Below are 15902 nucleotides of genomic sequence, written 5' to 3' on the forward strand. Positions count from 1 at the left end.
TGCTGAGCGCCCTTCCTTGCAGTACTCTGTCCAGCCCTCCCCCAATCAGCATTCCTCTTGGGAATTCTGTTTCCACTGGTAATGGTGGTAGGGATGCTGGGGCAAAGGTGTGCGGATTCTTAGGTTTCTCTGAATCTTGGTGTCCTTCTAGCTTTTCCACTGTTGTTCCCTGGAGAGTGGGTCTCCTTTTCTTAGCCCCACGCGTGTGCTCTGTCCAACAGTGGCAGACTGGCATTTGAAGCAGCCAGCTAGGACCTATGGTTTATATCAGACTCGAAGGCTTTCAGCTGCAGCAGAAACATTGCAGAAATAATTTTGCTGTGCTTCCTTACCTGGAATAAAGAACTGAGCCAGGCTGGTTTTCTACAGAGACCCCACTCTCCTGGTTTTAGTTTTCTTTAGCTGTTCCACTGCCTAGAAACTTAGACGCTTGTCCTAGGAGGACCTCAAGCATGGCTCTGTGCTTTCGTTGCTACCCAGTGGGGATTTGTTTCTCTAGACAACCCCATCTGTGCTCACAGGTTGAGTAACTTCCTCTACACAGCTGACAAACCTTTATTCAGCCATAGATCCACACATTTGGCCATGTCCTTGACATCTCTGCTGGGATAGCTCAAGCGTATTGCACACCCAGCGTTTTCTAAGCTGGACTCTTCCTGCTCCCTTCTCAGACGTCGTCCTCTGCTGGGGTGCCCCATCTCTCTAAATTACATGGCCTACAGTGCAGTTCTCTGCCAACCACCTGCTAAGGAGCCACCCTTGGCCACTCCCATGGACTCCGTTTTTGATTACTGCTTGCTTTATTTTTCTCCTAACTGTGTTTTACACTGACACTTCTTTCCACCTGCACCCACTCAGACCACACACACACACACACACACACACAGCTTCCTACCAGATCTCTAAGTTGCTGGATCTTCTTTACTTTCCTTAGGATGCTGCACCCTGCACAGGTCCGTCAGCGTATGCCCGCCTTCTCTCGATGGCAGGCCACGTGCCTTCCGTCTCTCCTGCAAGTTTCTCACCATCTCTGTTGGTACAGATCTGTCTACCTGTCGGTCATTCTGCTGGGACAGTCCTTGTCTTTTTACCTTCTGAATTCCTACACATCTTCAGACTTCACTTCAGCCTCTAGGAGAGCAGGCTCTGGGGAATTCAGCAGTGAGGAACACTGAGTAGGGCCCCAGTGTGTGTGTAGAGAGGGTTTGGGGTGGAGGGGGGGAGTGTACACATGCAGCACTCACTGTTGAATGGTTCCACTGGCCTGCAGATGTCACTGTGCACGGAAAATCCACCAAGTTCAGTGAGGTTACATCATGCATTGTTGAGTTGCTTGGCCAGTGGAGAATGTTCCTTGCTCAGAGTGAAGTCTGAATGGAGTGTCCGAAATGATGATGTAAGTTTTCTCTTAAGGGTGGACACCATAGTCCCATCATCCACGTGAGTGACATAGGGTTGCTTCTTCCAGGAAGAAAGCTGTTGCCACAGTCCTTGTCCCCACACAGGGAGGGTCCTTTAATAGCCCAGTCACTCTGTTCTTACTCTCTAGACCATGTGGTCAGGCTGTTGACAGCGGCCCATGAGTTGGTGAAGTAGCAAGGTATGGTGGAGGTGGCTGGCATGGCCTCCACTGCTGCGTGTGGTCTGGCTTATCAGGTGCAATGTCCATCTCAAGTGTCTGTCTAAAGATCGCCACCCACTGGCCATTTGGTGGCTGCCGCCCAGGGTACCCCATCTGTTTTTGGTTGGACGGAGCCATCCGTAAATCATGTCAGACAACTCAGACCATGAATAGGCCTGACTTTGAATCTTGGCCTCCACATAGCCATAGGAGGAGCCAAAGCATCCCTTGAAGTTGCCTGGTCCCATCTGGTAATCCAGCCATTTCTTCCTGAAGCCTACTGGTCCCGTGGGCCCTGGGCTGGGCCCAATCCTAAGTGTAGCAGTTTCCTTTAATAATTGAGCTTTGAAGGGTTGGGTGTTGTGGCACAGTATAGTCAGCCACCATTTGGGATGCCCACATCCCAGACCAGAGTGTCAGTTTGTGTCCTCAAAGCTTTGCTTTGTTGTTGTTGTTGTTGTTGTTAAGATTTATTTATTTGAAAGCCTGCGTGGCAGAGAGAGAGATTTTCCATCCTCTAGTTCATTCCCACAATGACTGGGGCTGGACCTGGCTGAAGTCAGAAGCCTGGAATTTCATCTGCATCTCCCAAGTGGGTGACAGGGGCCCAAGTGCTCGGCCATCCTCTGCTGCTCTCCAAGGCGCATGCGTTAGCAGGTAGATGGATCAGAAGCGGACTCCTACTGGCGCTTTGATATGAGATGCTGGCTCTGCAAGCAGTGACCTAACCCAGTGTGCCACACTTCTGCTTCTGATCCAGCTTCTTCCTGCTGATGCATCCTGGGAACAAGCAGATGGTGGCTGAAGTGCTTTGGGCCCTGCCACACATATGGCCGTGCTCCTGGCTTTGGCCTGGCCCAACCCTGGTGGTTGTAGGCATTTAGGGAGTAAACCAGCAAATGGAAGACAACTCTCATTTCTCTGCCTCACAGGTAGATGAAAATAAACAAACATTAAATGTAATAGCAATAACTGAGCTCTGTGGAGCCTGTCCAGTTTTATGGGCGGAGCTTGCAGGCACTCACCTGAGAACGAGCGAGTCGGGTTAGAGCGTCACGTGTGGCTGTGCCTGTGAGATGCTCAGTCTCCCAGAGACCACTGCCCGTAAGGAAGCAAAGAGTAGCCATCTGAGGACACAGGTGCAGGCTGCGTTGGCCAACTTAACATGTCTGAACTCTGAGAGTCTAGCGCACCCCAGTGGCAGCCTCCTGTGGCACAGGCTTTGCATATGTTACTAGGTTGCTGTGCTCTCAAAGTTCTAAAAGCAGTGGCCGGAGCACAACCTGTCGGATGGCTTAGGAGGCCTGCTGCTGCCCAGGGCCCCATGGGAAGCTGGTGCTCTGGGACTCACCTTGACCGAGGACAGCCACGTTGGATACATGCTGTCTCCAGTACCCTGGAGGCCTGCCGGCAGTTGCACTCCCTTTTTGTTGGTGGGTGCTGTCAGGACCAACAATTCTCATTTGATGTATCTAGAAATTTCCTTGACTTCCATCCGAAGTGGTCTTGGCATTTATCCTGCAATAGGGCATTGTTAGTTTCTTTGCCCCTCCAAGTCTTTTGACCATCCAAACTGGGCTGTTACCTTGTGATGGGGTGGGTTGTAGCATGTTTGTGTTAAATCCTGAATTAACGACACCATATCCTCTTCCCCATCAATGTGCAAGTACACTGGGCCTTGGGTAGCTTAGAGAGCAGGCAGGACTGGATGTGGCCCATTGCTAAGGCTCAGTTCTGAGTCATGTGGGGCAAACCCACTTGAATGGAGATGACATGCTGTGCCCCAACAGCTAAAATGTCATTAGCAGCCGACATGGCCCCAAAGGCCCTGCCCACAAGCAGGTAAGCACCGTGGGTCACTGTGTTTGTCCTTGAACCTCCTAGTGGCATCAGTTTAATTTTTTTGCCTTAAGAAGCCCAGGAAATCTGTCATGGGCTCCAGTGTCAACCCTAGAAAAATCAAAATTGTCCCCACTTCCCCTTAGATCTTGACCACAGGACAGGGCCATGGCCTCAAGGGGGCACCCAGAGACCTGGACCCATGCTGCCTGGGACATTGGAGTCTGTAGTATCTCTTTATCAAGCAAGCCCAGTGACCAGGCTGCATGGGACCTCCCTGGCCTGTGTCTCTGTCTGACCTTGACGTCATGAGTCTCCCTGTCTGTGCAGGCCTGCCTTGTGCTTGTTGGCTCCCTCCCAGATGTCACGGTGACCTGTTTTGTTTTGTTTGTTCCCTTTCATATAGCCCAGAATCCCTGTGGGTGTCCACTTCCTGAGCTTTCTAGCCCTGAGATAAGAAATCGCATACAAAAGCCGGACTGCCAGGGGTTATGGGCTGAGCTCCCTGTTTGCACATTTTTCTTCCCACGCCACAGTCCATCCTTGGGTGTGTGTGTGTGTGTGTGCGCGTGAGAGAGAGACTATGTAGCACTTGCCACCCTTCGTCTCCCATAAACCATCCAGCCTCTTTGCCCCCAAGTCTGACATCTCCCCTCTGGGCTGACAATGGGATGCGGAATTGTCTTTCCTACTTCAGTGAGGCTATCACTCTGACGTAATAATTTTGGATTTTATCCTGGACCTTTCAAGTGTTGTGTTGGGGCACAGGTGTTTAGATCCTAAGGGCTTTGTTTTAGTTGATAGCTGGCCTGGTCAGGTTTGGGCTGTGTCTGAACCTGCCTATTGTGGGCTGTGGTCCATGCTCCAAAGTGCTTTTTAGATTTCTTCCACGTGAGTGCCTCCCAGTGGCCAGTCTGGGACCTGAGTGGTATCTCTTGTTACTGTCCTTGATGGGCTGCAGGAGATGAGATCCAGGTGTGCACGATAGGGCGGCGAGCCTGGTAGTTCATCAGCCACTTCATGGGGTCCCTTTGCTGAGCATCTTCTCCGCGATCTCCCTGGGACTTTGAGTTCTCTGGATCCCTCCTTTGTTGTGCTCTTGCCCAGAATCTGTGACCGTAGTTAGCGGACTCTGGCACTCACTGTTCCCTCACCCAAGCCCCAGTGTTGGAAGGGAGGGCTGATGGGAAAGCAACATAAACTTCCTGCCAGTTCCGGAACACTCAGTTCTGGTCCGCAGTCCCCTTTCAGAGTTCTCAGCACTCTGAGTTGCGCCTCCTGTGTTCACTGGAAAAGCCCCAAACTGAAACCCATCTGGCCAGTGTTTATTTCCAACGTTGCATTTTTCAGTTCTAAAATTTTCACTTGTGGCCGACGCCGTGGCTCACTTGGCTAATCCTCCGCCTGTGGTGCCGGCACCCCGGGTTCTAGTCCTGGTTGGGGCACCGGATTCTGTCCTGGTTGCCCCTCTTCCAGTCCAGCTCTCTGCTGTGGCCAGGGAGTGCAGTGGAGGATGGCCCCGGTCCTTGGGCCCTGCACCCGCATGGGAGACCGGGAGGAAGCACCTGGCTCCTGGCTTCGGATCAGCACAGCGCCGGCCATAGCAGCCATTTGGGGGGGTGAACCAACGGAAGGAAGACCTTTCTCTCTGTCTCTCTCTCTCTCACTGTCTATAACTCTACATGTCCAAAAAAGAAAAAAAAATCACTTGCATCTTTTTACTAGTTTCCGCTTCTCTGCTGAGAAATGTTCTCCTTGTTTTCATGTCAAATGCGTGTATGTGTGCATCATGGAGTTGTTTTGGGAGTCTGACAAAATGCATCTTGAGTTAGTGTCTTGATTATCTTTTCCTTTGGGAACTGGTGACACTTTTCTGTTCATTTACTTACATTTTTGTATGTCAAGTAATTTTGGGTTATCTACTAGGTATTGTTCATGTTTTGGTTAGATTCTGGATTCCACGATAATCCTTCCCCGTGGGCTGGCTTCCCCGCCTGGTGACTGCCCTTCACAATTTGCCTGCTTAGGTTGAATTTTAGGTGTCTTCAGATAATTTTTTATCTTTCCAAAGCATCTAATGTAATCAGTGAGACAGAAAATTTGTAGTTGGCTTATTGTACCTTTTAAGTATGGAAATGTGTCACATATTTCTTTAATTTATTTGAAAGGCAGTGACAGAAATCAGGGAGAGAGATTAATCTTGCATCAACTGTTTCACTCAAGGGGCTGCCACAGCCAGGGCTGGGCCAGGCTGTATGGCAGGAGCCAGGAACTCAATCTGTCTCCCAGGTGGGTGGCAGGGGCCCAACGACTGGGGCTGTCTTCTGCTGTTTTCCTAGATACCTAGCAGGGAACTGGGTCAGAAGTGGAGTGCAGGGACTTACGCTGGCACACCAATGCAGGATTCTGGCATTGTAAGTAGCTGCTTCGCCCACTATGCCACAGTGCTGGTCCCATGTTCGCCATTTTCTTGAACAGAACACAGACTGTTGAACAAACCTGTGAAGACATGAACTGCCTGTTCCTTTGGGATCTGTGCTTGACTGCTTCCCGGTGTTTCCTTTTCTATCTTGGTAGTTCATCCAGTGGATCCCCAGAGCATCAAGTTTGAAAATGTAAGTGCCAGGAGTGCCATCATGACGTGGAAGGAGTACTCCATTGTGAATCACTGCACACTGCTGTGTCAGGTTGAACTCCGTGGTGAAGGAGAGGTAACACAGGTGAGTACGCCGCTTCGGTTTCTATTTTACACCATTCGTTTTGTGGCGCAGAGAGTGAAGCGTCCACCTGCAGTGCCAGCATCCCGTATGGGCGTCAGTTCAGGTCTTGGCTGCTCCACTTCCGATCCAGCTCCTTGCTGTTGCACCTGGGAAAGCAGCAGATGAGGGCACAAGTACCTGGACCCCTGCAATCCATGTGGGAGACACAGATGGAGTTCCAGGCTCCTGGCTTTGGTGTGGCCATTAGGAGAGTGAATTGACAGATGGAAGATCTTTGTCATTCCTTCTCTCTCCAACTCTGCCTTTTAAATAAATAAACAAATCTTTAAAAATACCTTTTGTGTCCTGAACAGAGAGACTGATGAATAGAATCACTTTAAACTCTTTTCTGTGGGTACCAATGATGTCAGTTTTCTGTTTAAAAAGGGGGCATGAAATGCATCAGAGACTTTGAGAATTGGGAAAAGGATATTGGAATGGTATTTTTCCACCAGAAGGAACTGGTTTTAGTCCAAATTGGATTTTCTGTGTCCTGATTTGGCTTTTTTTAAGATTTATTTATTTGAAAGGCAGAGTTACAGAGACAGAGGGGAGACAGAGATCTGCCATGTACTGGTTCATTCCCCAGAGGGCCACAATAGCCAGGGCTGGGCCAGGCTGAAGACAGGAGCCTGGAACTCCATCCAGTTCTCTCATGTGAGTGGCAGGGGTCCAAGGACTTGGGCCATCTTCTGCTTCTTTCCTGGAAAGGAAGTGGAGCAGCCGGGTCCTGAACCGGCACTGATATGGGATGCCTGCATCACAGGCAGGGCTTTAACTCGCTGCACCGCAGCGCCAGCCTGATTTGGCTTTGCAGTAAGGTTTGCTCACCAGTACTTCTGTCTTCTTTTTCCTTTCTTCTCTTTTGATCCAGCAGCACAACGTGTCTGTGGAGGTGAATGGTGAGTATGTTTTAAGCGGACTGGAGCCTGACACACAGTATGCAACCCAAGTGCGCTGCGCTAGCGCCAGCCACTTCTGGAAATGGAGCGATTGGGTTCCTCAGAAGATCATCACATTTGAAGCTGGTATGTACAGCACTCTGGCATCTAAACTAGGGTTCAAGGCCTCAGGAGATGGGGGACTTCCCTGTGTTTAAAAAAAGTAAAACAGATGGAGTTCCATTTAAAAAAATTGGGTTAAATGCCTGATGAGTAGGGAGCCCTCAGCCTCAAACATTTGACCTCAGTGTTATTTCGACTCTGCATTTTTCTGACATTTCTCCAAAATAGTCTGTGAGTGAGTCACTGCTACTGCTGGATTCACGGTGGACCTGGGGCTCCCTAAATTAGCTTAGGCCTTTAATTCCGGACTGGGGACGAATAGAATAGTTGGGGCCAAGGGGACCATTAGTCTTCTCCTAAACATCTTCCGGCTGTGTTTGGAAATGTAAAGCTAGTAGAACCTTAATCATTACCAGGAAGTTTTGGTTCCCTGTCCTGTGGGTTTTCAGAGGCAGAGTCTCCTCAGTATTGACTGCAGCTTCTCCCAGACAGCCTGCTGTCATAGCTCAGATGGGCCGCAGCTGATTGGATGGCGTGGCCCTGCTTCCATCTTCCTCCCCACTTTACAGATGAGGCAGCCTGAGCCCACGGGTTGTAGAGATTTGGTCCTCTGGCCAGTTGAATGAATGGCAGGTATCACTGTCGCTGTCAACATCCTACTAGTAATAGCAGCAGTTAGCATTTACCGTGTGCCTGACATAGCTCTGAGTGCTCACTGGCATCTGGTCTTTGAATGTTCACGGCACGCGGTAGGTACTGCTGATTGTGGTTTCGTGGGCCTAGCCAGTGAGGCCCGACCTGTGATTCCCAGGACGTGCCACTCACCTGCAACAGGAGCTACGCGTCTGTGTGTTCCCTCTTGGTGGTGGTGTCACAGCCTTGTGGTCATCCTGGTCCAAGTCCTGGGTATTTGACTGTCAAAGGCAGGGTGCTATGTATGTACGTGATTCCATCTTCTAGTTTGTGCAGGCTGGAGGCTGTTAGAAGTCTTTTTGGTGCATTCTGGGAGGACTGTTTAAAGCATGGGCTCAGCTTTGAGGCTGTAAGGTGCAGAAATCGGGATCTGTACATGGAGATGATCACTGGTCGAGTGCAGCAGGCCTACCCACCATTTCCTGGTGGTTGCTGCCCACCCTCACGCTCACTAAGGCTGCTCCTGATAGGGTAGTGGTATGTTCTCCATTTGTGTCTTATTAAATAACTTTTTAAAAATATTTTTTTTATTTGAAAGAGTTAGGTAGAGGGTAGAGACAGAGAGGTCTTCCATGCCCTGGTTCAATTCCAAAATGGCTACCACTGTTGGAGCTGAGCTGATCCGAAGCCAGGAGCCAGGAGCTTCTTCCAGGTCTCCCATGCAGGTGCAGGGGTCCAAGCACTCGGGCCATCCTCCGCTGCTTTACCATGTGCATTAGCAGAGAGCTGGATTGGAAGTGGAGCAGCTGGGAACCGGCATCCATATGGGATACTGGCAGTGCAGGCTGGGGCTTTGACCCGTTATATCACAGCGCTGGCTCCCTTATTAAAGAACTTTGACTTTAATAATACTGCTGTGCTATGGGGGTTTGTATTTGAAAATTTATTGCATCATCATAACTAAAATTTTATGCTTTTCTCACTTTCTAGAATTGACAAATAATTCCAAAATTCTTTGATGCTTATAAAGGCTTTTAGTATGGTGTCCCATTTAGAAGCTGCCGACCTTTTTATCAAAGCACCTACTGTGTGCACCTAGTGAGGAGTTAGCAGGGTGGCTGTGGCTATGCAGGTGGAAGTCACAATGCCAAGATGACAAGCAGGCCTCAGGCAGGACAGGTAATCCTCATGTCCTTGACCAGTCGAGAGAAGGGCTGAGTGCATGAGCATTGTTCTACACCCGAGTCCTGAACCAAGGGCTGTGGTTAATTGCAGCTCCCTCAGAGGCTCCCGATGTCTGGAGGAATGTGACGTCAGAGCCGGGACGTCAGAACGTGGCCTTATTCTGGAAGGTACGATGTGCAGGCACTGAAAGTGTGATTTGTCCTGCTGCTTCCACTGTGGATCCTGGTGCAGTCTCCTGAGAGGGAGGGGTCTTAAGATTAACCCAGTTTTTCTTGTGACTGCTGGCCCTTTCTGATTGCTAGAACCACTTTCTCTGAAACATCTACTCACAGGCCCACCTCTAACTTTATTATTTTTTAAAGATTATTTTTTATTTGAGAGGTAGAGTTAGAGGGAGAGAGAAAGAGAGAAAGGTCTTCCATTTGCTGAGTCACTCCCCAAATGGCTTTAATGGCCAGACCTGGGAGCTACCCAGATTTGAAGCCAGGAGCTTCTTCTGTGTCTTCCATGCGGGTGCAGGGGCCCAAGCATTTGGGTCATCTTCCACTGCTTTCCCAGGCCATAAGCAGGGAGCTGGATCTGAAGAGGAGCAGCCGCGACACAACTACTGCCTATTTGGGATGTTGGTGCTGCAGGCAGAGGCTTAGCCCACAATGCCACTGCACCGGCCCCCAAATCTAACTTTTGTAGGGCCTAGGGAAAGGGAATATATGAAGAACTAAACACATACCACGAATATTCACATATTTATATAAAGAATAAATGTCATTCTTTATCACACATAATTATGAATATTAAGTCACTCATTTATAGTTGAGAGTTATGGATCAAACTAAAAAATAGCTAGAAATTTTCTTTGTCTTTCCTTCTTGCCTGATACCCTTGAACATGATGACTTGGCAGGCCAAGTTTGCATTCAGAGCTCTTGAAGTCTTTAGTTTTGTGGCCTCCTCCACAGCTCACCCCACTTTTCTGCCCAATTCTAGGGTGGCATGGTCCACAGGACTTCTGTGCACATACATGGGTCACAAGGCAGTCTCTGTGTCCAGGTTGTGCCCATACCCCAGGCGCAGCCACTTCCAGCCCTGTCTGAGGTCTAGGGAGGCACAGCCTGTCCCAGGGAGGCAGGTCTAGGAACAGTGTGGCAGTGGGCGTGGGACTGTGTGGGCGGGAACTGCTCTGCAGCCTCCAGGGTTGAGAATCTGGAAGAAGGAATGTGAGCTCTGTGTAGGAGGAGGGCACAGGGAGAGGGAGCAGGAGGAGGGGTGGGGCCAGGACCCAGGCTCCTCCCAATTGTGTTTCAGGAGGTGTTGTGTCTACCTATCTGTCTTCTCCTGGGACCCCTAAGGCTAAAGAGTCCCCCATTCTCCTGATGCCTAACTTGACCCCTCTTTGGTCACAGTAAATGCTGCCCTTCTCCACTCCACTGAGACGAGAACACGTGGTTTAGGCACAGTGTACAGGGTTATTTTCGCTAATTGTTAAAAAATGTCTGGTGTGTATTATGTTATGCAGCTAAGGGATGGGAAAAATGAAAATGTAATTATACAAACTTTTCAATGTCAAGTCCATTTTGAAACAGTTATCCACGTGTTTTTCAGCCACTATCCAAACACCAAGCCAATGGAAAGATCCTGTTCTATAATGTAGTTATAGAAAACCTAGACTCAGCATCCAGGTTACAGCTCCTCTCCATCCCTGCACCGGCCACTCAGCAAGAACTAATGCTTGACCCACGATGTTCTTACCGAATCCACGTCACAGCCAATAACAGTATGGGCACCTCCCCCGCCTCGATTGTGGCTGTCGCTGGAGACCCCGGAAATGGTGAGTTTGTGATGGGTTTTGTTTCCATTCTCTAGGAAAACGTTGATGCTGTGATTCAGTAGTGGTAGATAACTAGGAATGCAAAATGCCTGACGGGCAAACACCGTTAGTTATTTTCTTTTGGATCAGGTGTGTTGACACGTTTCAGTGGGACTGTCCCCTCACAGTGTAACAATGGAGACTCAGCCATGGCTCAGATATTAACTCCTCAGCATGCTTTGGAAATTACCTCGCATTCATTCAAGTAAATGCAACCCTAACACACAGCCCTCGCTGGTCATGCTTTGTGGTTTGTGAAACATGAGTTGCATTTACTACGTTGTAAGAAGTCTTGCCAGTCTTTGCCACCAATAAAGAACTCATGAACATTCCCAGAATGCTTAGAAATTGGCACCGTCATTGAAGAAGTACTTTGCCAACTTGGTAGGATAAAAGAACTGGCTAATCTCTTAGCTTACAAAAGAGCAAACAAGGTGGAAATGACCTCACAGGCCAAATCAATAGTGGTATTAATTTCCTTCTTGGCAGAGTGGCAGAGACTGGATATAGTAACCCCCACGGTCACAAGCTAGGAGATGACGCACAAGTGGGCATAATGTACTTAGCGGTTGGCATCCGAAGGTCATTCGTGGGCCTTGTAATAGTGTCAGCCTTTTGCTCCTTCTTAGGAGGTTATGGCAGGTTGGACTATACATGTTATTCAAGCTGAAATTTGGGCTAAGTGAACTGGATTTTTTGGTTCTTATTTTTTAACGAAAATATCCAGCATGTATCAGGAAAAGAAGTTAGGATACAGAAAATAAATTAGTATTGGGCCCCAAGAAAAACTCGGGGGTTGTTCAGTTTAACTTTTGCTTTGTGCAGAACTACGTTAGAGGAGGAGGAGAACCATTTTATGCTGACGTAGTTAGGACCAGAGCATGAAAAGTAGCCATGACACTTGGCCTGGGAGAGCTGGGAGGCTCACAGAAGATGGCCTGGCATAAGGGCCAGCCCAAAGTGCTACTCTCTGCTTGGGAGCCTTCTGTGTCTCTGGGTTCCTACTAAACCCTCTCTCCTCATGTTCTGTCTTCACAGCCCCAGACCTTCTTATGCAAGGCTCTCTAGCCTTCCTTACACGGGCCACGTTCTTAAATTACTAGCGAGTATAAAAGTACTCATGGGCTATGAGAAAAATCAATAAGGTTGAGCCAATTTACACTACAGTGTGAATGACTAAAAAAGAAAAATTCCTGACCCTTATTTCTGCCTCTGTCCCTCAAAACTTACTTGTAGTATGAAAGCAGCAGCTTGCTAGGAGGCTTAGCCCCAAGTCTGGAGTTAATATGGAACACGAATAAACAAAGGGAAAAACTGACTCAGTCTAAGGTGGATGTGTTTGATGGTGGAAGTTAAGGAAGCCGTATAGAAAAGACACGCGAAGCCTACTTGGGCTTTGACCTTATACCTAGAGCTACACATTCCTTAGGGTGCCCCCAGCTGCAGAATTTGGTGTCCTAGCAAAATTAACCCACTGTGCGTTCACCCATATTCAGTTGTAATGAGGACTGCCAGAGGTAACACAGGATGCCAGTGAAATCTGAACGGCAGAGAAGCAACAAAAATGGTTTTGAGTGTTTGTGTGTGAAACAGGATGCATTTTCCGGCCTGGAGTCAAGGTGTGGCCCTGTCTGAAGGTAGCAGAACTGCAGTTTCCTGAGGTCAGCCTCCTCACTTAGCAGATGTTAGCACAGAACGTGTGTGGAGATGGCTCCTCCGTCATCATCCGAGTGCACGTCTGCATTGCTTCTCTCCCTGACCTCGACTCAGCCCCACCCCAGCACCACAGAAGCAGCACTTAGTTCTAAGGACAGAAGGAACTGAGCTGCATGAGTCCCTCTTGTAAGACAGTTTCTGAAAATAGGTCAAGAATCAGCTAATCCTCCGCCTGCGGCGCTGGTACCCCGGGTTCTAGTCCCGGTCGCTTCTCTTCCAGTCCAGCTCTCTGCTGTGGCCCGGGAGTACAGTGGAGGATGGCCCAAGTGCTTGGGCCCTGCACTCCATTGGCGACCAGGAGGAAGCACCTGGCTCCTGCCTTCGGATCAGTGCGGTGCGCCGGCCATAGCAGCCATTTAGGGGGTGAACCAACGGAAGGAAGACCTTTCTCTCTGTCTCTCTCTCTCACTGTCTAACTCTGCCTGTCAAAAAAAAAAAAAAAATCAGCTATCTAGGTCAGGGGTTGGTAACTTTTTTTTGTTTTGTTTTTGGTTAAAGGATAGGAAACATTTTAGGCTTTGTAGCTCACACCACAAAGTCTCTGTTACATAATGTATACTGTTTTTTGTCTATTTGTTTTATAAACCCTGTAAAAATACCTGGAGTGCGAGGGTCTCCGTGGCTGGGCTGGCCCTTCTGGGTGGTTGCTGACCCCAGCCTGGTCACAGCAGGTCGGGAGGAGGGGCATGTGCCAGGGGTGAACAGCTGCTGGGACATGAGGCAGGAACACACCCCTGACAGCAGTCCCCACTGAAGCCCCGTCACTCCGAGTTGTGGGCCTCTTACCTGGTAAATACGTTGCTTGTGGATGTCTATTTTTCAGTTGCCCACTTTAGAAAATACACAATTAATTAAATCTGAAGCATCTCTCTACTTGTTTAGGTACAGAAAATGTTAAAGAAGAAAGGATTACAGGGACAGATGGTGGATTCCCTCTGTCTTGGAAACCAAAGTCTGGAGATGTTGCTGGCTACGTGGTGGACTGGTGTGCACATCCCCGGGACACTTCCTGTGATTTCCAGTGGAAGCACGTGGGTCCCAACACTACAAGCACAGTCATCAGCTCAGGTAAGTAGAATTACCCTCTGGCTAAACCCACCTTGCGGCAAGTACAACTAGGATTTCCAGACTACCTCACAGACCCTTCGTGCTAAGCCAATAGTTTTGAAATTCCAAATCCAACATGGGTGTTTGAACACATTTTTATACAACTGGAACTTCTCAGATGTGACCTTCAAGATTTTCATGAATTTGGTTCATCTGAATTAGTGGTCTTGAGTCAGTGGAAGAGGGGCATTTTAACAACTGTCCAGGGAGCATTTACAAAAGCAGAGAAGTAAAAAACGCAAAATAAGAGCAGAAAAGCACATGACTTGGGTGATGTCTTCAGGACTTAAGAGTTGATGGATGGGAGTCGATCAACTCCTTCCATTTCATCTAGAACATACAGGTCTTGAGTGCTCACCACCTACACTGGGTTTGTCATTCAAAGGTTTTAGTTGAGCCAAATCAAAGAAGCCCAAGTTTGCAACTTGGGCAGGAGGGGTGGGTGGCGCCACCCACAGGACCCAGGGAAAAGTGTAGGAGTTGCACTGGCCCCAGGGTCGTGGAGACCCCTGCCTGTTTCAGCTGGGGTGGGTTTTAGAGGCAGCTAGTGAAGACGCAGGTTTGTGCAGAGGTGAGGAAGAGAAGCAAATCTTGGGAGATTTCTCACTTTCTGTATATATTTTTTTAATTGAGCAGAGGCAGAGAGAGAGACGGAGGTTTTCATCCACTGGTTCACTCCACAAATGGCCACAACAGCCAGAGCTGGGCTGATCCAAAGCCTGGAGCCTGGAGCTTCTTCCAGGTTTCCCACGCTGGTGCTGGGGCCCAGGGACTTGGGCCATCTTCCACTGCCTTCTCAGGCCATGGCAGAGAGCTGGATTGGAAGAGGAGCAGCAGGGACTGGAACCCGCACCCATATGGGATGCTGGTGCCACAGGCGGAGGATTAACCTACTGTGCCATGGTGCCGGCCCTAACCGACCTTTTACTTTAATATGAAGGAAGGGGATCTGGAGCTAAGTGAGGGGTCTAAACTGGTTTTAGGGCTCTGATTGGATTCTCTACTCAGTCTCATGTCTGTGGATAAGGACATGTTTGAGAGCCCTTAGCAAGAGGATGCCATGGAGGGAAAGCCACGTGAGCTTTTTGCTGGAGACAAGACCACTCAGTCAGGTGCTTGCAACCTGGCGGGACCCCAGCGCTTACTGGAAGGAAGACAGAAGGCGGGGAGGAAGTGAAGAAATCTCACAAAGGAAATGCCTAAGGGAACACAGGTTGCTCTTCCACTCTTGGGCTTTTCAGATTTGATGAGAATGCCATTCTGTCACTGAGAGTCTGTTGACCGTTCTTCTCTAGATTCTTTTGAACCGGGAGTCCGATACAGCTTCAGAATTTACGGACTGTCTACAAAAAGGATTGCTTATTTACTAGCGAAAAAAACAGGATACTGCCAGGAATTGGGTGAGTTGAAGCACTTTATGTACCCCCGTGCAGCTTGTTCTGAACAATGCATAGACATCAAGATTGGGGTAAGGAAGATTTCAACACCTTACCTAATTTTGAGTGTCCCATTTCTTTTTTTTTCTTCCCCATAAACCTTTTATTGAAGGTATATAAACTTCATGGATTTTATAAATACAACTTTAGAAACATAGTGATTCTTCCCACTGTACCTGCCCTCCCACCCTTCTTCTTCATCCCTCTCTTTCCTATTCCCACTCTTATTTTTTTACAAACATCTATTTTCAATTAGCTTTATACACATAAAATTAACTGTATTCTAAGTAAAGAGTTGAATAGTATGAAAAAAAGAACTGTTCAACAGCCAAGAGCTGTTCAAAGTCATTGCTTCTCAAAGTGTCAATTTCACTTCTATAGATTACCTTTTAAGTGCTCTGTTAATTACTACAGATCAGGGAGAACATATACTTTTGTCCTTTTGGGACTGGCTTATTTCAGTAAGTATGATGTTTTCCAGTTCGATCCATTTTGTTGCAAATTACAGTTTTTTTAACTGCTGTGTAGTATTCCTTGGTGTATGTATCCCACAATTTCTTTAACCCATCTTCAGCTGATGTATCTTAGCTATTGTGAATTAAGCTGTAATAAACATGGGGGTATAGATAACTGTTTCATATGCTAATTTGACTTCCCTTGGGTAAATTCTCAGGAGTGGGATGGCTGACATGGTAGCTCTGTATTCAGATTTCTGAGATCTCTCCATACTATCTTC

At 48.4% G+C, this 15902-nt stretch overlaps 1 protein-coding gene across 5 annotated transcripts in view; it reads left to right on the forward strand.

Annotated features, from left to right (window-relative positions):
* The window catches only part of OSMR (oncostatin M receptor), a 72997-nt gene that overhangs the window by 43921 nt on the left and 13174 nt on the right, over positions 1 to 15902 (forward strand). For 3 of the 5 annotated variants that reach the window (XM_008262129.4, XM_051853801.2, XM_017344694.3), the window contains 6 exons: positions 6038 to 6180; positions 7094 to 7247; positions 9132 to 9208; positions 10643 to 10868; positions 13506 to 13691; positions 15026 to 15130. In XM_008262129.4, coding sequence (XP_008260351.2) covers positions 6038 to 6180; positions 7094 to 7247; positions 9132 to 9208; positions 10643 to 10868; positions 13506 to 13691; positions 15026 to 15130 — 891 coding nt within the window. The remainder of the gene's footprint in view (positions 1 to 6037; positions 6181 to 7093; positions 7248 to 9131; positions 9209 to 10642; positions 10869 to 13505; positions 13692 to 15025; positions 15131 to 15902) is intronic. The other 2 variants (XM_017344693.3, XM_070056660.1) reach the window with 1 other exon arrangement.

This window comes from Oryctolagus cuniculus, chromosome 14, assembly GCF_964237555.1.
Source record: "Oryctolagus cuniculus chromosome 14, mOryCun1.1, whole genome shotgun sequence".
Taxonomy (NCBI): Eukaryota; Metazoa; Chordata; class Mammalia; order Lagomorpha; family Leporidae; genus Oryctolagus; species Oryctolagus cuniculus.